This window comes from Sorghum bicolor, chromosome 3, assembly GCF_000003195.3.
Source record: "Sorghum bicolor cultivar BTx623 chromosome 3, Sorghum_bicolor_NCBIv3, whole genome shotgun sequence".
Lineage (NCBI taxonomy): Eukaryota > Viridiplantae > Streptophyta > Magnoliopsida > Poales > Poaceae > Sorghum > Sorghum bicolor.
Genome location: NC_012872.2, coordinates 48,824,751 through 48,849,542, shown reverse-complemented (window position 1 = coordinate 48,849,542; position 24,792 = coordinate 48,824,751). Strand labels below are relative to the sequence as shown.

The following is a 24,792-nucleotide window of genomic DNA, read 5'->3' as shown; positions in this document are numbered from 1 at the left end:
GATCCATCGATAATACCTGTTGCTGGTACGACAAGGCGGCGGTGAAGCAGACGTCGTCAGGGGATTCTAGTTCTGGAGGAGAATATATATGGCAGAGATGAGTGTGTACGTTTTGGCGCGGTGCAGGCTTATCATGCTTGCATTTGCATCTGAATGATGAATCATAGATAGACATGGGAAAGCAGCCTATCCCAGCGGTGGCAGCAGCTTTTTTTTTTTTGTTTTTTGGCCTTGTCGTGGCATTGGCATTGCCCGTTTTGGAACCCACCAACCACCACTCGTGGTTCCCCCGGACACAAGGACATGCATCATGGCACCACCTCCACGACAACGTTACAGGTAAAGCAACCGCAACACCACCCCTAATCCTATGGCATGCGTCTGTTATATGCCCTATCCAATCCAATCTACCACTTCATTATTTCGTGATTTATCTCAATTTTTTACTGTTTAATTTAATGCTGGACAAGACGATGATGATGCCGTCATCAATGTTATATATTACCACCGGCCCGGGAAAGGGTCAAAAACCAAAAAAAAAAACAACAACACAATCAGCACATGGAGTCATGGACCAATTGCACGTCGTCCTTTAATTCGTTGTATTTGTATCAAGTATCGATCATCACGTGTCTTTTTGGCCCTTCCAGTCCATGCGTTCTGGCAAAGATGCAACAGTCGTCATGCACCCTGGTGGCTCGATCTTATTCCACAGTTCACAGAAGAAACACCCGTTCGATCAATTAACGACGTCTGGTATGTACAACCTTCTGGCAGTGTGTGTCGACACACTCACAGTTAGCTATTTCTATCTACGCACAGTAATAGTAGGAGTATGTGTTACCCATTTCCTGAAGAGCTGCTGGCTTGTTGCGAGCCTTATGATTTATTTTACAGTAATGCTCTGACCCGAGCGTCCGACGTTCCGAACGCGTGTCAGACAACAATTCAATACAGCAGCCGCGTGTCCTCGTCCACTCATCTCTCATGTTCTTATCTCTTCATTGCACTGCACTTCATTACCAGCCAGTGCTTTCCATTATTTTTTTAAAAAAATCTCTGTTGCTAGTATCCTCTCCTCGAGGTCCCGCCTGCCAACCCAAATGCCAGTCCGGTTCTGTCTGTGGCTGCCTCCCACCCAGCTCTCCAACCTCCCATGGCGATCTCCACCTCTGAAGACGACCATGGCTGGGCTCTCCAACATCTCCTTCGATCCTGGGCTCAAGTTTGGCAACCAGATCATTCAGCGCTTTGGCTGCTCGGTGAGTCCATCCCCCTCTCAGTTGTCGTCTTCGTTCAAGCTGGTCGCGAGTTTTGGCTGTTCGGCAATCCGACTCACTGAAGATTCAGTTGGCCTCCTATTGCAATCCTGCCTGGGAGGTCACAGCAATGACTTTCATGTCAAACATTTATCGGGATGGATGTTTAGCTTTCAAGTTTCTTGCAAAAAAGTTGGTTTCTGGATCAAAAGTCTGGGTGCTTTCTCTTGTCAATTGTTTGCTATATTCTTCTTTCTCTGGGGAAATGGTGGTCCAAATTGGCTTAGAGAATTTCACCTTTGGATCAACGAACAAAATGCTGAATGGACCACTGTCTCCCGCAAACCGGGCAAACCTTTTAGTGCTCCCAAAGATCGGAAACCCTATGCTGACATAGTCAAATCAACTCCCCCTCCTAAAAGATCAGTTTTCAAGCGTCTCCAATACCCGGATAATTACGCGGATGCGTTCTTGAGCAAGAATCATAACAATCTTTGCTCTAGTTCAAAAACGGTTTATTTCCACCAGAGTTCAAATTCAAATCCAGTCTCCTCGACTCTGCCTCGCCAATCTCGCCGGCTTTCTCGCCCCCCTACAGTTTGGAGGCCCAAATCTCGCGCTGCTTCTCAGGCGCCTCGAGTGACTGGAAAAACAGAAACCGGCTTTTCCGGACCCCAATTTTAGGCCCAAATCTTGCGTTGACGTTCAGGCGCTCCAAGCTCCAATGGAAAAAGAGAAGACAGTCTTTTCGGACCATAACAATATCGCCTTCGGTCCGCTGAATCGGTGCCCGCGCTGCCTGGGCCTGGGCCATGACCGGTTTTTATGCAAAGGAAATCTCCGCTGTGAGGTTTGTTTCCAGTATGGACACTCGCGTATTTCCTGTTTCTCCAAATCCAAATCCCAAAAGTTTCGGCCTGTTTCTGTTAAGGATGCTGAAGGAGCGCGGCCAAAGAATAGTTATATAATCTCCTCGAGTCTCTCGGGTGCCTCTTCCCCGATCCCCTCCTTATCGCCCCCCCAAACTCCACGAGCTACTGTTCCCGAACTCACCTCGAGCTCTCCGATGGCGAACTTTGCTGCGGATCCCAAGCCCTTCGTCCCTAAGGGCTTTGTGTTGGACGACGTCCAGGCGTCATCGCTCTTGCGCCATGAGGTTTACATCACTGGATGCTACAACAAGGCTAACGAGGACATGGCGATCGCGAAGCTCATCCCCCCAGTGCACAAGGCTGACTTTTGGCTGCTTGCCAGAGAACTGAAAGCCTTCTTCCGCGACGTCCACCAGGTCTGCGGTACAGAGATCTCTCCCTGCCCTATTGGTGATGCTTTTGTCAAGTTCAACAACCCTTTTGAGCGCGATAGGTTTCTGGGACCGAACTTTGTGTTTGGTAACTACATTCTGCGCTTCATCCGGCATGACGAAGCAGAGAATGCCAGGGCCTTTGCCATTGATCGTGAAGCCATGATCCTGATCCTGGCCTTTCCAGAGGACCTGAGACACACCCAGCATGTTGCAAAGGCAGTCTCACAGTTTGGCATCCTGATTGGTTGGGACGACACACAGCCTGGTTGTGTCATAGCCAAAGTCTACCTCAACGATGATGCCAAGATCCCTTCCTCCATCAAGTTGATCACTGGGCTCCCCCCCAATGGGAAATCTTGGACTTCACCTTGCTATATCTTAAAGAGAAGCAATATCACCACGCTGCCAGATGAGGAAGGTTTTGTGACGATCGGTCCTCTCCACCCTTTCCCTACCCCGGCTCCTCGCTGGGAAGGGCCGGTCCCGCCTGCCAACCCAAATGCCAGTCCGGTTCTGTCTGTGGCTGGTGGATCAAACTCGCCCAACAACAAAGAAGATGCTGGACAAGAAAGGGTGCAGGATCCTGAAGCCAAGGATGATGTTACTGAAAACATCCCTTTTGTTTTTGAAGACAGGTACCAACCGATCCCCCCAGGGTTCACCAAAGATAGCCCCAAGGTTAAATCCATTGTGATGCCAGCAAACAGAGGCACCTTCCCCCGTGATTCTACGGTAAAGTTGAATGTGACTTTAGACATCAACAAGGTACTTGGCTTCATCTCCAAAACTCCTACTCCTAGTACTTTTATCTTCCTGAATCATTTGGATATTAACCCTGATCTCCCCATCCCGCCTTATTTTTGTGACTTCTTAACCCTGGCCTGGCTGGCCTTCCTCATCCCTGATCAGGACATGGACAAGACCCCTCCAGAGTTGAGCTGAAGGAAATCACTGAGGAGGAGGTGATGGAAATATCTGGAACTCGGTTCATCCAGAAAAAGAGAAAGCTCTCCAAGACCAAGCAGCAAGTTCATGACCGACACCTCAGGCGCAGCAAGAGGAGCGCCATCAAACAAGATGGATTCAAGAAAGACGTGCTCCATCTAGTGCCCCTGGCTATGATCCCGGCGTCGCCGAAAGCGCCAACTCCTGAACCTACACCCTACCTGTCAAAAGAAATAGCACAAGGGATTGCTACTGGTTTCCTTCAGATTCATCCTAGCGATGCATCTGCGGCCATCCTCGAGAAGGACGTCAATGGAATTTGAAGACCCTGACCCATGGCTGTCGCACTCTATGCAAAGAGTGCTTTTTTTGCTTAAATCCAGTAGCCTGCTCTCTAGTATCAAACTTTTGTGTCTGTCCCAGCTTGCATGCTAGCTATTCCTGGTCGTTCTAGTCGTTCACTTTGCTACTTGTTTATCTCTGGTTCACAAACTCTTTATGTCGATCGTTTATGAGAAGTTTAGTTTGGGGTACCTCGTCTCGACACTTATTTTCTTCAAACCTTTTGAGAGGTTTTCAAATGTTTTTATCCCACATCCTTTTACTGTCTATATAAAGGTTCTACTGTATGTTAATCTCTCTTGCCGTAAACCCACAGAGGTTTCCCTGACCCCTTGGGGGGACCAGGGTGCTTTCTTGCTTTCTTACACAGTTTTCAATGAATAACTCCAGAAAGTTTAATATCTTGGTGTGGAATATAAGAGGGTTAAACTCCCAGGCCAAATGGGATGCAATTAGAAGCAAGATAGATGAAAGCTCCTGCCAAATCCTCTGCCTGCAAGAAACCAAAAGAGAATCTTTTAATAATCTCTATCTCAAGAAATTCTGTCCAAGACACCTGAATCGTTTTGCTTTCTCACCTTCAATTGGTGCCTCAGGGGGCATCATCACCATCTGGAATGGTAAATTATTTGATGGATCAGTAGTGCACTCCAATGGTTACTGTATCACAATCAAATTCCTAAACAAGCTGGACAACTCAACCTTCCACCTCACAAATGTCTATGGACCCTCCCAATCAGACGCAAAGATGGCCTTCATAACATGGTTACTTAACGTAGACACAGAAGAGCTAGATGACTGGATTCTTGCAGGGGACTTCAACCTTTACAGATCTACAGAAAACAGAAACAAACCAGGTGGAGACGCCATTGAAATGCAACTATTTAATGACCTCATATCTGCTCTGGACCTACTGGAACTCCCCTTCAATGGTAGAACCTTCACTTGGAGCAACATGCAGGCTGACCCGCTTCTTATCAAACTAGATTGGGTCTTTTGCTCCCCCAGCTGGAGCTGGACACACCCCTCAACTGAGATTCAACCCTTGGATAGACCCATCTCAGATCATATACCCTTTGTCATCACTTTTGGCAGCAGCATTCCCACATCCAATATCTTCAGATTCGAGAACTATTGGACTGAACATCCAGACTTCCTGAAAATAGTAGAGCTTCACTGGAATACCACCCCCTACTTTGCAAATGCTGCCAAAACCCTCAACGCCAAATTCAAACAAGTCAGGCTTGGATTAAAGAAATGGAGGAAAAACATACAAAACTTCAACAGATTACTACACAACAGTGAATGGGTCTTACTCTTACTTGATGGCCTGGAGGAACAAAGACCCCTTTGTGATGTGGAAAATTCCCTGAGAAACCTCGTTAAAAGACACATTGCCAAGCTGCTGGAAACCAAAAGGACTTACTGGAAACAAAGAAACACTATCAGATGGGTTAAGTTGGGAGATGAAAACAGCAAAGTTTTCCAAGCTTTGGCCTCTATCTCCCACAGGAAGAACAACATTGGTAGCCTGACCATTCCAGGGGGGACATCCAAGTGACCAATCATGAGCAAAAGGCAGGATTACTCTGGAATAACTTCAAGAACAGAATGGGTGTCTCTGAATTCTCCAACCTAACCTATGATTTAAATGGCCTTTTAGACAGACATGATCTCAGCCAAATCGAAGGGAGCTTTGAAGACTCTGAATTAGAAACTGTCATCAAAAGCATCCTAGCAGACCATGCCCTAGGACCTGATGGCTTCAATGGTAAGTTCATAAGACACTGCTGGCCTATAATTAAACAAGATTTTATGAAGTTATTTAGGGACTTCATCAATAGCAGCATTGACCTCACCAGTATCAACAACTCTTTCATTGCACTCATTCCTAAGAAAGACCATCCAGAGTCAATGGACGATTACAGGCCTATCTCACTACTCAATTGCTCAGTTAAGTGCATCACAAAGCTCCTATCCATCAGGTTACAATCAGTCATCACAAAATTAATCCATCCCAATCAATATGGGTTCATTAAAGGCAGAAGCATCCAAGACTGCTTAGCCTGGGCTTTCCAATTTCTTCATCTCTGCCACCACTCTAAAAAAGAAATAGTCATTCTAAAGATGGACTTTGAAAAGGCTTTTGACAAAATTGAACACCAGACTATCTTGGAAGTGATGAAACACAATGGGTTCAATACCCCTTGGGTGAGCTGGATCAAGTCAATACTAAACTCTGGCAATTCATCAGTACTCTTGAATGGGATCCCTGGGAAACCTTTCCATTGCAAGAGGGGGGTAAGACAAGGAGACCCCCTGTCTCCTCTACTTTTTGTCCTCGCTGCGGATTTACTCCAAAGCATTATCAACAAAGCATGGCATGATGGTATCCTGAATCACCCTCTCTCAAATGAATTTGAAGACTTTTTTCCTATTGTGCAGTATGCAGATGACACTCTACTCATCCTGCCAGCTGATGCCAAACAACTTTTCATTCTAAAAGGTCTGCTCAGAAGCTTCTCTGACTCAACAGGGCTCAATGTAAATTTTAACAAAAGCTGCCTTCTACCCATCAACGTCCCCGAAGCTAAGTTGTCCCATTTAGCTGCTACCTTTGGCTGCAAGACTGGAAGCATGCCCTTTACGTATCTCGGCCTACCTCTTGGAACCACAAGACCCTCAATACAAGACTTCACACCACTTCTTACTAGAATGGAAAGAAGACTCTCGGGCTTCAGCAGCTTTCTCTCTTACCATGGGAAGGTACTCCTGGTCAACTCAGTCTTATCTGCCCTCCCCACCTACTTCATGTGCACCCTTTCCATTCCACCTCAAATTTTGGATCAGATTGATAGATTCAGAAAACACTGCGTCTGGAGCAAAGGAGATATCAATAGGAAGGGCACTTGCCTAGTGGCCTGGAAAGAGATGTGTAGAACCAAGGAGGAAGGTGGGTTGAACATCATCAACCTGGAAAATCAAAATAGTGCCCTTCTCATGAAATTTCTGGACAAATTCTACAACCATGCTCCAATACCTTGGGTTAATCTGACCTGGACAAAACTCTATCATAATGAAAACATTCCACCACACTCAAAAAACCCCTGTGGCTCTTTCTGGTGGAAAGACGTCCTCAAGCTCTTTCCAAAGTTCAGAAACTTCACCAAATGTAATCCTGGTAAAGGAAATACCACGACGCTTTGGTCTGATAACTGGTCAGGGCAGCCGTTAAAAGAAGTGTTTCCACAATTATTCTCCTTTTGCAGAAAGAAACATTGGTCACTCAAGCATTTCATAGAAAAAGATCCAGAAGTCACACTCTTTCTACCTCTGTCAGAACAAGCAGTCGAACAGCTTTTTGAATTAGATGTGCTCCTAACTTCGAGATTGGAAAGCCAGGAAACCCCTGACTCCTGGGAATACACTTGGGGAAGCAACTTCCTGCCAAAAAAGGCCTATATTGATCTCCAAGGACTCCAAGGACAGGCTAATGTCTCACCAGTTTTCAAATGGATTTGGAAAGGAGGAAACCTCGGAAAACATAAATTCTTTGCCTGGTTACTCATTAGGGACCGACTGAGTACTAGAAACCTCCTTAAAAGGAAAAGGATGCACCTGGACAGCTACTCCTGTGCCCTCTGCACTCTGTCGCCAGAAGAAACATGCTTGCACCTGTTTTTTACTTGTTCCTTTAGCCGAGCCTGCTGGAATCTACTGCAAATAGACTGGGATTTTGACCTTCCTCCTCAAGAAATGCTGATAAAGGCGAGACTGAATTTTGGAAGCCACATCTTTAGAGAAATTTTCATCACAGCAACCTGGATGATTTGGAAAGTCAGAAATGGTGTCATTTTTTACAATAAAGCAACCTCCATAAACGAATGGAAAATCCTTTTGAAGGAAGAACTAAATTTGGTTTGTTTAAAAGCCAAACGGAGGATTGCTGACCCTCTTAAGCTTTGGTGCGAGAATAGACTCTAGCATCTCTTATTCTGTTGTTTCATTTTGGCCTTGAGGGCTTGTGTATTCTTTTATTCTTTGTCCATATATCAATAAAAGAAAAAATAGGTAGGGGACTTCCCTGCCGATTGCGTCAAAAAAAAAGTATCCTCTCCTCTTTTCCTCTCCCGTGGATCTAGCAGCGCCACTTGCCATCGACTTCGCTCTGCAGTGCCACGAACTAGCGACCGTGCTCCTCCTTGTCTTCTTTCCATCCTCCACACACCTCGCTTCCTCCATGACCGGCGGCGTCCTCCTCCTCTTCTACTCTACTGTCCTCCTCCTCTACCATGGTGGCTTCTTCCCCCACATCAACATCTCCTTCCCCAACCTCGGTGTCCTTCTCCCCCACCACGGCGGCTCCTTCCCCACCACGGCGGCTCCTTTCCCCACATCGACATCTCCTTCCCCAACCTCAGCGTCCTCCTTCCCCACCACGGCGACTCCTTTCCCGACCCTGGTGTCTTCTTCCCCAACCTCGGCGTCCTCCTCCCCACCTCGACGGTGCCCCTCCCCACCTCGGCAGCGCCCCTCCTCGACACCAGCGTCCTCCTCCATAGAGAACTGCTGACGTCCTCAGATCTGGCAGCCATGGCTCCCTGTGCAAGCTCTCTTCTGTTTCTCCCGCTCCTCTTGTTGCAACTGTGTCTTTTCAGTTGTTTTAGAAGCTTTAGAGGTATGTTGCAGTAGAATCATATGGTTGTTGCACAAGTAAATCTGGGGACGTGTTTTGCCCATATTGCAATTGTTTCAAAGGTTTGTTGCAAGCACTGTTTCAAGATGTTTCACTTGTCTCTAGATGATGTTGCAATCGTTCTATCGTTCTGATCTAGATGTTTCATATGCTTCGCACAAATGTTGCAATAATACTTTCAAAATGTTTCGGTTGCTTCAATCTCATGTTGTTGCTCATGTTTTTATTTGAGGGTTGATTCAAATACTTCACCCTAGTGTTGCAATAATATGTTCCGAATGTTTCATCTCCTTCAACTTATTGTTGCAGCAGTTATTCTGTGTTGTTGCAAGTGTTCTATTTTAAGTTGTTATGTTGTTTGGTCTGGGAGAGGCGAGCCGGGGTAGACAGGGGCGCGTGGCTCATCGAGGGCCTAGCGGACGAAGGCGTTAGGGGTTGGTAGATGGTGCGGTCATGGGGATGCTGCCGCGCTGGGTCGTGTGCTTTTTGTGGTGGACGTGGCAGGCTGCGGGGCGAGTTGGAGGCGCGTGGCACGTAGAAGGCCTAGCGGACTGGGCCAAGGGCCACGGGCGTGCTCAGGCCGTATGCGTGGAGCAGACGAAAACATATGCGGGGTGATGACTTGAGCAGGGCCGCGTGGTCACAACAACTACCATGAGCGTCCGGACGCTAGCGTCCAGATTGGACGTCCGGGCGCTAGCAGTACTGTTTATTTTATGAATTGAAAATAAAATAGGCCAAACACAATTCATCTCACACTCTGAATTATCACGTATTCATGTATCCGGTGCTGATTCATAGGATTTGGCCCATTTTATTTTTAATCAAATCAAATAATCATAATGCTCGTACTAAATGTTAGGTGATATAACTGTTTAGTCCCACACAGAAAATTGACTAAAGATCAATTCAACAAAATGTGTTGTTTTCTAATACACCTAGCACTACAATAAAATGGATTAGCAAATGCAGTCAAAAATTATTTGATTTTTGGTACACCACCATGTGACACTAGATGTACGCTGCAACCACTTAATTTCATTTTGGTTTCAAGCTTTTTTTTGTTGAATGTTGTTCTCTCTTCATCATTCATATTTGCAAGATCTGGGTGGCCATACGTCTAGCAAGGGGTGTCCCGTGTGGCTTACTTTGTTAATTTTCATAGATTGGTATACCCAGCCAGGGGCATGCATATGGTCAGAGATGTTGAAAGTCTAGATTTGACTTTGGTAATTGAATGACAACATTAGTTGAACTAATGTGTTTCATGGAAAATGAACAGGGAGGTGATAGTCCATAGCCTACTTCTGCAACATGAAAGGCCGTGGAGGAGGGATGGAATGTGCATGTGGTGAAGTGCTCAGCTAGTGGTGAGAAGATGAAGATTATGCTCCAAGTGATGGACATATTGAGTATGCGGGATGCAAGTAGTCTCATATGGCAAGATGGTGAAGACCAAGACAATGCTTGGCTACAATGGACTATGCAAAAGCTCAAGGGAAAGCTAGAGGCTCGGGGACTATGGATCATCAAGACAGTTAAGTGTGAGTATAGGGTTTGGCGTCGATTGACCAAGATGATGGTGAAGAGCGGGCAATGCTAAGGTCGATGGACTATGAATCTGCATCATTTGTGAAGATTAAGCCAAGAGTTGATGATCTGTGAATGTGAAGATATCAAATGGCTTGAAAGTGTGAAGATGTAGTAGACAATGATCAAGATAAGATGAAATAGTGAATTTCATATGATGATGACCATTGACGTGAAGAGGATGATATGGAGAAATAGAGAGTGATTGTTTGCGGGATTTGTGACTTTGATGATTAGGATAGATAGTCATACTATTAGGAGAGGCATATATGTTTTGCTTATCGGTTATCTAGTGCTACCAAGTGAGATTTGATTTATGTATGCATTAGATCTAGTAGTGTGGTGAGATGAAAGTGAAAACCTTTGAGCAATGTTTTCAAAATGCTTGCAGGATTGTTTAGCGTTTGCATTTCTTCTTCACAAACCATCTAGCCAGTTCACATTTTCATGAGATGCGGACCGTCCCGCCAAGTTTACTTCTATTTTCTTGATTTCTTCACGGCTTCGTCCCCAATCTTGGAGCCACTTTGTTTCCTTGCATCCATATAAATTATGTGAACATATTTAGCACATTTTAGCTTACGTGTTAGTGATGACGACATTGAGCTCATATTCCTTACAAATTGTACAAAAAAATATAACATAAATATTTGGTTAATCCTCAGAACGTGGCCTCTAGTCTTTACGAAAGATAGATACTGTGGAGCAAATTGATCGGTCTGAAGTCTGAACCTTGTTTAACATAAATCTTCGGATTTAAGGCAAGTTGCGAAGGTTGATGGGTCAAGCTAAACGAGCCGAGGCAGCAATTCGTATTTAGAACTATATATACATACGAGTGACTGTTACGATGAATGTTTACACCATACTCAGCAGGTGCATCCAAAAAACTCATCACTTTGCAACCTTGCTGGCAGTACTACTGCTACACTTTTGATTAGTGGTTTAGGTCTAATCATCATGTCAGACATGATTCGGAAATGAGGCCACAGTGCTAGCTTTGGCAGCATATAGATAAGAACCCAGCAAGATACTGATTGCAGAACGTGATGAAAGGAGGTGCTGCCATTTCAAATCTGAACTGGAACTGCATACGCATATGATAGAAGTTACCTTGCAGCAGTAAACTCAAACCATGGCAAGAAAACAAAATTCTGATATTCATTTAAAAAAAATCTACAGCTAGCACTACTGCTATTTAGGGAGTTACACAAATCTGGACCAGTTTAGACAACAGACCACATAAGTTAGGGCTAAGTGCTACAATTGATCAAATCTTCACAACCTTGTCTGTTCAAGGAAGTGGCAGATTGAGCTTATAGAAGCATCACCGCTCATGGCAGTTAAACATCAAACTCTCTTCACGTTGTCTCCATGGATAACCACTGCACCTTCAGTCATCAGGGTGCCAAGAGCACCGCGGAGCTGCAACAAGAATCCCAAGCAAACATCAGCATATGCCAACGTACAAAGATAATCAGAAGAGACTGTGCAAGCTACAGTTTCAGACTTACTTCGTGCAGATGAATTTCCATTGAGCTCTGCTTCCTAAGTTCTTCCAGCAACTGTGCACCAATCAGACCAAATACTTAGCTCACTGCTGGGGCTGACTAATGATGAAAACAAGGAAAGAGGCAGCAACCCAAAGTTGTTTCTTTACCTCAATCATACGCATTGAGGGGCCTCCAAGCTGCATTTTCTCCACGATAAGGTTACGGGTTGCAGAAACAAGGTTCTCCCGTCTCTGCCTTTCACTTGCAGATATCCCCGTCATGATTAGATCCATATCAATCGTCCCTTTTTATCATTCATAGACACACCATCAGCACAAGGGTTGCAAAGTGAAAAAGAAAGGATGAACAAAGCCAAGCCAAGTTAATCTGACCAGTTGCATGATCCGTTGCAGACTGCTGCATGGCAACTTCAAGAAGCCTGAAGGCCTCCACAACATCTCGCACCTCAACCTTCAGGCAGCAAGAGCCAAATTATCAGTCACAAGACTAAATAATAACCAGTAACTGATATTCAGAAATAAAGATTACCACTTCAGAGAACCGCATTCGGGCTAATGCTTCACTGAGACGAATCAAACTCTCTATTTGTCTAGCAGTTGCTGTTATGACCTGTCCACCAAACAGAAATGTATTAGGGGCTTCTCGCTATTCAAAAGGACTAGAGCATCATGAAACAAAGATGCTACCTTCTTTCTGCTCCCAGGGCTATTCCCTCTTTTCCTCATCTCAACATAGCCACGAGTTAGCTCTTCTGCAGCTTCATCAGATAACTGTGGCTGAATATACTTCCTTGCATAGCTTATGTAGGAAACTAATGTCTGCAAGTCCAAGACCTCGAGCTCCTCTAACTGCACAACAGGATGAGTGCATAACTAATTAGCTATTGCTCTTGTCAAAGTGTTGGTCATTTATCTATTTCATAAAAAAATAAAAGAAATTCAAGTATCAAGTATAAAGGTTAAGTCAGATATCTTACATTTGGATTCTCAAAATGCAACGAAACAATATGCTTTGCCAGGCGCCTATCAGTTTGTTCATCCGCCTTGTCCAAGATAAGATAAATCAGGTCGAATCTGCATAGTAAATTGTGGCAAGAGACTTAACATTTCCGTGTCACTCATTCACTTTGAAACATGCAACCATTCAGTTAGTTACCTTGAAAGTAGTGTTGGGGCTAAGTGTATGTTGTCAATTACAGAAAGTCTTGGGTTGTAACGTGATTCGGTAGGATTGGCACATGCGAGGACAGATGTCCTCGCATTTAAAGATGCAATTATTCCAGCCTTCGCAATGGATACTGTCTGCTGTTCCATCACCTACATTAATTTCAAAGGGACTTTAGCTTAAATGGATAATCATATTTTGGCATGCAAATAATGTATAAAATTTTCAGCAAACCAGACCTCGTGTAACATGCTTCGGGCATTATCAGACATCTTATCAAACTCATCTATGCAACAAACACCTTTGTCACTCAAAACAAGTGCTCCACTTTCTAGAACCTGAAAGGCAACAAGGTCATGTTTGAGATCATGGGAGTGATTCAATAAGATGGAAAAGAAAACAAAGCCATAATGTGAACTTAATGGCACACATACAGTTTCGCCAGTCTCAGGATCTTTGGTAACATAAGCAGTAAGACCAACAGCAGAACTTCCTCTACCACTTGTATAGATACCACGAGGAGACAGTTTATGCATGTACTGGAGAAGCTGGGATTTACTCGTCCCAGGATCACCCACAAGTAAAATATTTATGTCACCCCGGAAGCTAGCCCCAGAAGGAAGCTTCAAAGGATTGCCGCCGAAAAGCTGGACACAGAACAGTTTACAGTATGCTATGGTTAGCAATGACACAAACTTTTTAAAAGAACATCTTAATATTCCATGAAGTTACCTGGCAAAGGAGACCTCTTTTAACATCATCCAACTCCCATATGTTTGGAGCTAATGATCTAGTCAATCTGTCATAGATATCAGGCAACTTTGAAAGCTCTTTTAGTTTCTCAACCTGCAGTACCAAAAAAAAGAGGGTTACCAAGAATGCAGCAGAAAACATAGAAGATTTGGGTACCAAAAAATACGAACAATCCAGCACACACCATTGAAGAAAGGTATGGGTACTGAAAAATACCTTATCACTAAGAAAATCCTCTTCAGTAGATTTGCTAGCATTCGAATTATCAATATCCATGGTGTCCTCCACATGAAGCCTAGACTTGTCTGTCTTCTTTATGTGAAGGCAATCAATATATGTCTGAATGAAGAAGGAATATCATTAGACAATACTTAAGTAATAATCCCGTTGTGCTAAGAGGAAATTCAAAGATGTGAATGTAATAAAACTCCGTATTTTTAACCTTGAATATAGACTTCACTGTCCTTTGAGTTGGTCCAACTCTAATACTCATAGCCCTGTATATTCCAGTTATCTATAATAGAAGCAAAATAAGTAAATTTAACAATTTGCTTAAACAAGAAACATATGCCAAGATTTAAGGTACTGATCACTAAGAAAGTTCCAATCCTAACCTCAACCCTGTCTCCAGGCTTTCCAGCATCAACGAGCTTATCATGCATCAAGACACTAACTGTATGTGGAGTGCCACCTTCTGGTATCTCATCTGGTGTTTCCTGCAACTTTATGATCTGTTTGTCTGAAAATCTGGTCATGCAAAAAAATGTTAAATTCAACATGATTTTGGTTCTGTTAAGAGTACTAGCAAAGACAAAAATGGCGACAAGTAGGTACATCTACCTGCATCGGTTGTGCACTAGAGTCATAGAATTTGTGGCTTTGCATTGTTCTTTCTGACAAACGTGTGGCTCAGTTACTCTCCCTGAGAAAGGCAACACACACTATATTAGTTTTACATTGATAAAAACCATACAAACAGATAAAATGGTCAACATATGGCATGCACATCTTTCTATCAATATGGATTTGAATACAAATTGTATCATATATGGTATGCATTTCAAAGCAGCTACTCATTCAAGATAAAAAAAAGCAAGGCCAAAGCTCTGCTATTATTCATTAAAAGGAATTAGGGGCTGTTTGGTTCATGGCCTCCCAAGCAGCTCAGATACCGGACAACGATCTGAGTCCCATGTACCCAAAATCGAGCCTGGAGGAGCTCCCTGCACTGGGCAAAGCTGTGTGGGGACCAACCTAACCTTAAGAGTTTACCAAGTAACCACATTTCCCCAGATGAACTCACCAAGGACGAAACTTAGTCACAGTCACGAAAAACAAAGCATCCCAAACCTTGGATCAACTACAACACTTTCTCACTGATGCCATTCTCTAATAAGTATGCGGAGCAGAAAGGAAACCATCGTATTTTTTTTGAACATGTGGAAAACTATCATATAGATTAATACATTACGAAGTAGCATCTTTACTTCAATGTGGCATATATTTGGGAGCAAAGGTTAACTGGATTCAGAGAATCATTTTTTAGATAAGGGATTCAGAGAAAATTTGCATGAGATTTATTTCCTGAAAAGCAGCATACATGGATAATTGAATTGAGCAACATCATGATTGCACAATACGGTGCCTAAGGAATCGCTGAAGAACTGAAGGCACATTAATTTATGAACAGAATTTGGGAATTCATTGAAATAAGATCACGAGTCAGAATTGCATGAATCAAAATGTTTATTAGCACAGTACCTCTATCAACCATGACAGGTTCTGAGTAGAAACCACAAACAAGGCAGCGGAAAACAGCCTCCTTGAGCTCCGGTATGACCGAGCTGCATCTAATTATCATACCCTTGATAGATACCATCTTCTCAATATCTACAACGAACAGGAAACCACAAATCAGATCAGATAATGTACAGTCTAACTAAAGTTCGAACATTGTCACCTTGGCCAAAAGAAATAATCTATTACCAGATGGGTTGAGATTCCTCAAGCAAATGGACGACTTGAGGTTGTAGATCCTGGTCTGGATGTGCTTCTCGAAGAGCGGCTCGATGCGTGCGACGAGGTCCATGAGCACGATGTCGAAGATGGCGAGCACCTCGAGCGGATAGCGAACCATCTTGCTGTAGAGGTCTGGGTCGTGGTCAAACACGTCGTGCGCATCGACGTCGAGCGACTCTCCGCCCTCGAGCTCGAGGATGCGGTGGATGGCGCGCATGTACTTGCCCTCATCCATGACCGGGTCGACGCGGCCGGCGTCACGCGGGTCGCGGAAGTGGCGCAGGAACCGGAGGATGGCGGCGTTGACGTCCTGCACGCTGATGTTGGTGCCCCAAACGAAGACCGGGGTGGCGTCGACGCCGCCGCCGCCACCACCGTCGGTCTCGTCGTCCCCGGCTTCGGAGGACGGCGGGATGTCATCGGTGGACATTGGGGTGGAGGGCGTCGGCGGGAACCGGCCAGTCCAGTTCTGACGCTGCTGCCTGGCGGCGCCAGCCCCGGCACCGGACGGCGTGCGGCGGCCGGGGTGCGGCGGCGTCTCGAATCCCCCGAGGGAAGGGGACGAAGCATAAGGGCTGGCGGAACCGCGGCGGCGCCGCCCACCGGAGCGGCGGGTGGGCTGCGATGGGGACGAGTTGGTGACCGGGAGTGGGCTCGACGGTCGACCATCCGGCGACGATATGGCTGCAACAAAAACAGCAAAAAGAGATTTCACCCACACGGGAATCCAAATCTAATCAGGAAATCTGCAAGGAGACCAAATTGAATGAGATCCGCAGAGGAGGTAGCGATTAGATCTTACAGGGTGGGGAGCTGCCGCCGCCGTTAGAGGCCATGGCTTGGTCGCACGGAGAATCGCTCGGGATGGCAGACAGGGAGTGAGAGAGGAGGAGGTGGTTGGATATGGGAAAGGGTGGGATTGGGAAGGGGAGAGTAAAATGGCGGGAGGCGGCGGCGGCGGCGGCGGGAAGAGGAGAATGGCGGGAAAAGGGTCACATTTCCCGCCAAGTGACGCCGGGTGGGCTTGATGGGCCGCGTTGCGTCCAGTTTGAGTGAGTCCACTCAGCCTTTTATATTCTTATGAGATTGGGCCCTATTGTTTTAATTGGGCTGGACCTATATCCTCACTAGGTATGTCTTAGCTTGACCATTTAAACGCTTTGTATGCCACTTAAGATTTAAATAAAACTCAAAAATACAATTCTTTTTAAAAAAATCTACAGATTCTCATCTTCCATTTTTAAGATACTTGTCCTCTCCCAGAGATAAACGGGTATGTATTGCTCTCAGTTAATTTTTATTTTTAAATGGAAAATATGCTAGTAACTTTTTTCCTAGCAAAAATGCAAACTAAAGTTCTAGTTCTCTAACTTAATTGTTAATCATTTGTCTTCTTGAATTAAAGAAATTTAGATACAAAATAAATACCACTATGTTCACACAAATTAAGCATTTTTTATTTATCGAGCCCATGATATTACAACACGAGGCAAATTAAAATTTAATATAAACTAAATTTTGTAAAAGGGGCAGCAGAAAACATGAAAAATAAATGGGAAAATAAATATAAAAGGTAAATAAAACAATAAAAATCCAATAAATAAAAAGTAAAATGCATACACATCATAATATAATGATGAGGGCGAAATAAAATATATAGATAAATAAAGATACTAATAAACATAAAACAATAGAAGAAACAGTTAGCCCATAAAGGTTAGTTGTCTATTGGCCCAGCAAACAAGTGTCCTGGTGGTTGATTGGGTTGTGTGGTGTTGTGCTCTCGGCGGGAGGCAGTGGAGCAGGGGTGCACGATGGTTAGTTGGTTAGGGCACTCATAATACATATTTTACCATAGAGTCTAAAGTTATTTAATATCTCAAACAATGTGGACTTAGAGTCTAAATAAGATTTGGAGTCTTATTTTTTTCTACCTCTTTCTTCAATAAATACGCTGTCATATCAGCAAAATACCATAAATAGTATGTAATTAATTGTCTTGGACTCTGTGATAGAGTCTTGCGTTGTGAGTGCCCTTACCATCCATTTGAGGGACTATTTCTTTGGTGGTGCAAAAGACAAACACAATAGGACTAAAATAATATGTACCAGAGGAGAGTAAGCAATTTCCATGAAAAAAAACAAGAGAGTAAGCAAGTTTATCTAGATCATTATATTACGATGGATTAAAATCAAAGCAGTGAATTGTCATAATTTTGTATGTCAAAAGCATCGAGATCAATATATAATCATTTTCTACTTTTTTCTATATATACTCACCTGCTTAGTTTCATTACAAACAAAATTTGTATAGCTTTGTTCGGTCAAAAAAATTTATAGTTTTGATCAAATTTATAAAAAAACATTGACATCTAAAACATCAAGTTAGCCTAATCTATAGCTCATCTAAGTGGTTGTTAGCTCGTTCAAATACCATTGAAAGACATTATTTTGATTTAATCGGTTGTTTATCCCATTTCGATTGTTCAAATAACCATTTTATTAAAAAAATGGCTAAACGGTAGGTGATTGACTATTTAACATTTAGAATCTTGTTCTGGTCAGTCTTGTTTGGTCATACTACAAGTTTTTGATATACTTGATGGCATTATCCAATAATAGTAATTTGATGCATACATGTATCTGTCAATTTTTGTTGTTCACCTGATATTGGCTGAAGCTGAAGCTAAAATCATGTCCTTTGTAGTCAATGCTTGCCACCCTTTAATGCCGGCACTCGATGTTTGGTACCTTCGGCGATACTATCAATGAACACTGAAAAGCTAAAACAATTCTCCACTATTCTTAGTACCTTTTTCTTACTTCTAACAATCGAGTTCCTTGTCACCATCTACAGAAGCTTTGTTCCTTGGCATCATCTAATTGCGTGCAAGGGTGTTATAAACATGTCTTTTTTTTTTCTATCACGTGCTTTGAAAAAACCCACGCTTCCAAGAGACTCAATTATCTGTAGCTGCACAATGAAGATGTGCTCGTACCCACCTTCAACCTTGGAACACGAGTAACATTTCCTAGGCTCTTGAGAAAAGAAACATAATGCTTTGTATGAGCGATACGTGCATAGCACCATTTGCACAAAAAGAAACATTCATCCTCTTTATTTGTGTTTATGACTAATTATTTTGTCAATGATAACATTTGTACGGTATCTCACTGGTCCACAAAATATTACAATTCTACGTGTATTTTTTTATTAATATATCTCATGACCAAATATATAGATAAAAATAATAATGATTATGGCATCAAATAGTATGAAAACATATCTCATAATAAATCCAATGATACTTATTTTTTCCTACTCCAGGAGTAGTTACTCCCACCTTCTATAAACTATATTGCCTATAGTATGAAAACATATCTCATTTGTAAATTAAAGTATGTTTATATAATCATTTTAAGATACTTCAAATCTTACAATGAGACTTTTTTAAATTTTATCCATATTTTCTAACATATTATTATTATTATTATTATTATTATTATTATTATTATTATTATTATTATTATTATTATTATTATTATTATTATTATTATTATTATTATTATTATTATTATTGGTGTTGTTGTTATTGTTATTGTTATTATTATTATATAAATTAAGTCCATGCAGATCGAAGTTCACGTAAAACCGAGTTGAGGCGGAGTGCATGCTATCAATCTCTCAAAGGAGACCATACTTTTTTCAAAAAAAAAAAAATCAACCCCACCACTGTTCACTTTGCAACTTTTCTTCCTCACTAGGTTAATGCCCGTACGTTGTTATGGGTTTTAAAATCTACATACTCTATGTTTTTTATTGTTATTTTATTTTTTCTGTCTATATTCTTTCTTTTTTATTTCTTTTCAGTTTTCATTTTTTGATTTTATTTTATTTCCTGTCCTTTTCTTATTCTTTTCTCGTTTTAATTTTACCTTTTATTTTCTTTTTCTTTTGGTTTTAGTTTTATTGTTCTTCCTTACTTCTATTTGTTTTTCTTTTTTCTTTTTAGGTTTTCTATGTTTCTTCATTTTTATTTTATATTTTAATTCCTTTTAATCTTTTTTATCCTTATTTAAATTATTTATTTATTTTATTTGCTCTATGCATTTTTTATCATTTTTTGATCATGTTTGTTTTTATATTTTTCCTCTTAGTAATTTTATTTTTTATTTTTATTTTCTATATATATGTGATGTTTATGTCGTATATATTTAGTGTTCTATGTTGTGTTATGTCATGTTTACATAGTATACATGTGATGTTCTATGATGTTTTTTATGGTGTTCACTTAGTATACATGTAATCTGTAATAGATATGATGTTCTATAATATATTTAATGATGTTCTATAATGTATTTAGTGATGTTAATATTCTATAAATATATTTACGATATTTGAAAAGTAACCCTTTCTCCATTTTGTTTTTTATTTTTTTTCTTATGCTTTTTACTCTAGATTTTATTATTATTTTTATCTATGTCATATATTTATGTATTTTTATGTATATTGTAATATCAGTTTCATAAACCTAAAACTAAAATACTATTCTTCTAAATCGATAATATTTTTTTACAAAGACAGAACATTGTCTGTTGAACCTAGAATATTGTATCTACTTAATAAAAGAAAATATTTTATTTTTATAAGACAAAATATTCATTAATAAAATTTTATCTAAATATATCCATGTGTGATCTTGTTTAGAAGGATTTGTCATAAGAAATTTAATGGTGCAATCGGAATTTAATTTATATCTTTGGTTTATGAGTTACGATATTTTTAATTCGCTAAAACAATTTTGCATGCATAGATGAGTGGGGCCTAGGTTGATGGGATAGCGTGTCATCGCGCAGTAAAAAAGACCACCAAAGGGATGAGAGTTGTGGACGGATCGTTTCCATAATTTTTAGTTGTAGAGATAAATATTCATTAATAAAATTTTATCTAAATATATCCATGTGTGATCTTGTTTTAAAGGATTTTTTATAAGAAATTTAATGGTGCAATCGAAATTTAATTTATATCTTCGGTTTAAGAGTTCTGACTTTTTTAATTCGCTAAAACAATTTTGCATGCATGGGTGAGTAGGGCCTGGGTTGATGGGATAGTTGTTGACGGTATTTATACCATGTTTTCTACTATCATAACCGTCAACATAAGACTCATTTTGGGAGAAAACAACCAAACAAAGTAGTAATATAGGTACATATAACCTAGTTCCACATGTACATGCTACTATTTGGTTGCAGGAGTAAGAACAGGTACTTTTCAAGGGTCCAAACACTAAGAAGGGGTGAATAACTAAAGATCAGTGACACCAGTAACCAAGACAACATTATAGTCATGAAGAGGAAGACATGTAGGACAGGGCTGACACCCTAACCCCATAGAATTGGGGTCGGGCGACCCCACTTTGGTGGGTCCCACAGGTCAGCTCAACTCCACCGACATCAGAGAGCCTCCAGGACACTGCAGGTGGGCCCAACCAGCCAGATAGGGGGTCGGCCGACCCCACTTCATGGCGGTTCCAGGGTCGGTTGGCCTCCCACCGACCTTGCCCACATGTTGCACATGTTAGTTTGCCTCTACCGTTAAATTACCCTCTGGGGAAATGGTCGAGAGTTGTGGGATTGCACAGAATATTCCTGTCTCCATTAACAAAGTCAACATTCTGCTAAACTTCTTTATCTTTGATATGAAAGAAGTTGACTTGTTAATCGGGCACCCCATCATGAGGTTCCTAAATGGATTTCATGAAGGGCGTTTCAAGGGTAACCTCGGGAAGGGCTTAGACCTTTCTATGCCTTTTGCCGGCTCTATTAATTCTAAAGCCGAGACCCCGCCCGAGCCTGACCCAATAGAGGAGGTGATATCGGCATCTCTTCTGGACACTTCTCAGCCTGACTTAGAAGAAGACGCCGAAAACTTCATCCAAGAAGAAGAGAACAAATTAGAAGAACCATTAGACTTGGATGAATCTAAACCACCACCAAAACCCTCTATAGAACTTAAGCCACTTCCCTCTGGACTTAAGTACGCCTTCCTTAATGGTGATAGAGAGACTCCGGTAATCATTAGTGATCAACTGACAGAAGAAGAAGTCACCAAACTCATCACCGTCTTAGAAGAACGCCGCTCTGTCTTAGGATACTCATTAGAAGACCTTAAGGGAATTAGTCCTGCACTCTGCACTCATCGCATCCCTATCGAACCCGATGCTATACCTTCCAGGGAGCCTCAGAGAAGGCTAAATAATGCGATGAGAGAAGTTGTGAAGAAAGAGGTCTTAAAACTATTGCATGCGGGCATAATCTACCCTGTTCCGAACAGTGAGTGGGTCAGCCCCGTTCAAGTAGTTCCTAAGAAAGGAGGAATGACGGTCGTTAAAAATGACAACAATGAACTCATTCCTCAACGGACCGTCACAGGATGGAGAATGTGCATAGACTACCGAAAACTTAACAAGGCCACTAAGAAAGACCACTTTCCGTTGCCATTCATCGATGAGATGCTGGAACGGTTAGCCAAACACTCTTTCTTCTGCTTCCTTGATGGGTATTCGGGTTACCATCAAATCCCAATCCATCCCGACGACCAAAGTAAGACTACATTCACATGCCCCTACGGAACATATGCATATAGGCGCATGTCTTTTGGCCTATGCAATGCTCCTGCCTCTTTTCAAAGGTGCATGATGTCCATCTTCTCCGATATGATCGAGGAAATCATGGAAGTTTTCATGGACGACTTCTCCGTCTATGGGAAAACTTTTGATGATTGCCTAAAGAACCTGGACCGAGTCTTACAAAGGTGCCAAGAGAAGCACTTGATCTTGAACTGGGAAAAGTGCCATTTTATGGTTCGAGAAGGGATAGTGTTAGGACATAGAGTGTCCGAACGTGGGATAGAGGTAGATAGAGCTAAAATTGAAGTTATAGAACAGCTCCCTCCTCCCACAAATGTTAGGGGCGTCCGTAGCTTTCTTGGCCATGCAGGCTTTTATAGAAGGTTCATACAAGATTTCTCTCAAATTGCTAGACCTTTAACAAACCTGTTAGCTAAGGATGCACCCTTTGATTTTAATGATGAGTGCTTGGATTCCTTTTACTATCTTAAGAAAGCACTTATCTCTGCACCAATCATTCAACCCCCTGATTGGTCGCTACCTTTTGAGATAATGTGTGATGCTAGTGATTACGCTGTAGGTGCTGTCTTAGGACAGACTAAAGATAAGAAGCATCATGCAATATCTTATGCTAGCAAAACACTAACAGGACCACAGCTGAATTATGCAACAACTGAAAAAGAACTGTTGGCTGTAGTGTTTGCTATAGACAAGTTTAGATCTTATTTAGTTGGAGCAAAGGTGATTGTTTACTCCGATCACGCAGCTCTAAAATACTTGCTCACTAAAAAAAGATGCTAAACCAAGATTAATAAGATGGATCCTACTACTCCAAGAATTTGACTTAGAAATTAGAGATAAAAAGGGAGTAGAAAACTCGGTAGCCGATCACTTGTCTAGGATGCAAATCGAGGATAAACAGGATCCACCTATCAACGACTACCTTCGAGACGACACACTCCTCCGAGTTTCAGAAGCCTACCCATGGTATGCAAACATAGTCAACTACCTGGCGTCCGGATACATACCACCTGGGGTAGACAAGAAGAAGCTTGTTAAAGAGAGTAGGGTGCACCTATGGGACGATCCTTACCTCTACAGAGTCTGTCAAGATGGCATACTCAGGAGATGTGTTCCCATGGACGAGGCAGTAAAAATAATGGAAAAATGCCATGGGGCAGAGTACGGAGGCCACTATGGAGCATTCAGGACCCATGCCAAGATATGGCAGAGTGGATTCTACTGGCCTACCATGTACGAAGATACAAAGAACTTCGTGAGGAGATGTGCAAGGTGTCAGAAGCATGGGAACATCAATACTCGTGATGCAATGCCACTCACAAACAACTTACAAGTCGAGATATTCGATGCTTGGGGCATAGACTACATGGGGCCATTCCCTTTGTCACAAGGGTGTGAGTACATCCTAGTGGCAGTAGACTATGTGTCCAAGTGGGTCGAAGCAATGCCCTGCAGAGCAGCCGACTCTACACATTCGATAAAGATGTTCAAGGAAGTCATATTTCCACGCTTCGGCACCCCTAGACTAGTTATCAGTGATGGAGGGAGCCACTTCATTGACAGAAGATTCCGACGGTTCTTAGCTGAAGTGGGGATAAGGCACAACATTGGAACACCCTATCACCCTCAAACGAGCGGACAAGCAGAAACATCTAACAAACAAATCAAGAACATTTTGCAGAAGACTGTCACTAAGATGGGAACTGGCTGGAAAAGCCATCTACCAGATGCACTTTGGGCATACAGGACCGCATACAAGACCCCAATTGGTATGACACCATACCAACTTGTATACGGTAAGACATGCCATCTACCGGTAGAGCTAGAGCATAGAGCTCACTGGGCAATCAAGAAATGGAACATGGATTTGCCCTCGGCCGGAAGAAATAGAAAGCTCCAAATCTCCGAACTAGAAGAATGGAGAGATAAAGCCTATCACAATGCCAGGATCTACAAAGAGAGAACAAAAAGATGGCATGATAAAAGGATCAAGCAAAAGGAATTTCATCCTGGGGATAAGGTTCTCATGTTCAACTCAAGGGTTAAGTTATTTGGCCATGGAAAGCTAAGGAGCAAATGGGAAGGACCATTCTTCGTTGTTGACGCCGCGACTCATGGAGCGGTAACACTGCGGGACGACGACGGCAACATCTTTAAGGTAAATGGTCATCGTCTTAAAGTTTTCCATGAACATGAACCTTTAGAAAAGAAGTTGATATGATAGAATTTGAATCTGACATAAAGTCTTAAAATCCACATGTCCTTCTTTTTACCTCCTTTTGTTAAAAAAAAATAAAAAAAAATAAAAATTTTTTTTGCTAAACCAATATATTTAGTTCCTTTTGTTTGGAAATAGGTTTTAAAAGGGTTTTAGATGATGTAGGATCGAAGTTGGGCCGCCGAACACCCCAAATGGGGGTCGGCCGACCCCTCTTCTAGGGGTTTTGGCCCAAGGGGGAATAGGTTTAGAAAGAGGGGAATGAATAGAGTTCGGTGGTGAAATTCAAAATCCTGAAATATAGGGGTCGCCCGACCCCCAATATTTTGAGTTTTG

General features: G+C 42.2%; 1 protein-coding gene and 1 long non-coding RNA gene across 2 annotated transcripts; one reads left to right on the top strand and one right to left on the bottom strand.

Annotated features, from left to right (window-relative positions):
* LOC110433480 lies at positions 1,057-10,637 on the top strand. The gene is made up of 2 exons (XR_002450913.1): positions 1,057-1,262; positions 9,831-10,637. It is a non-coding gene; the product is annotated as an uncharacterized LOC110433480 (long non-coding RNA).
* Positions 11,186-16,533, bottom strand: LOC8075459 (DNA replication licensing factor MCM4). Its single transcript, XM_002455718.2, has 18 exons — positions 16,391-16,533; positions 15,556-16,272; positions 15,331-15,459; positions 14,410-14,491; positions 14,184-14,316; positions 14,012-14,083; positions 13,786-13,908; positions 13,549-13,662; positions 13,251-13,463; positions 13,056-13,154; positions 12,808-12,968; positions 12,629-12,725; positions 12,339-12,500; positions 12,181-12,261; positions 12,024-12,102; positions 11,799-11,935; positions 11,653-11,703; positions 11,186-11,563 (listed from the first exon to the last, which is right to left on the bottom strand). Exons 1-18 carry the CDS (start codon positions 16,422-16,424, stop codon positions 11,489-11,491), a joined length of 2,559 nt encoding a protein of 852 aa, XP_002455763.1. The 5' UTR covers positions 16,425-16,533; the 3' UTR covers positions 11,186-11,488.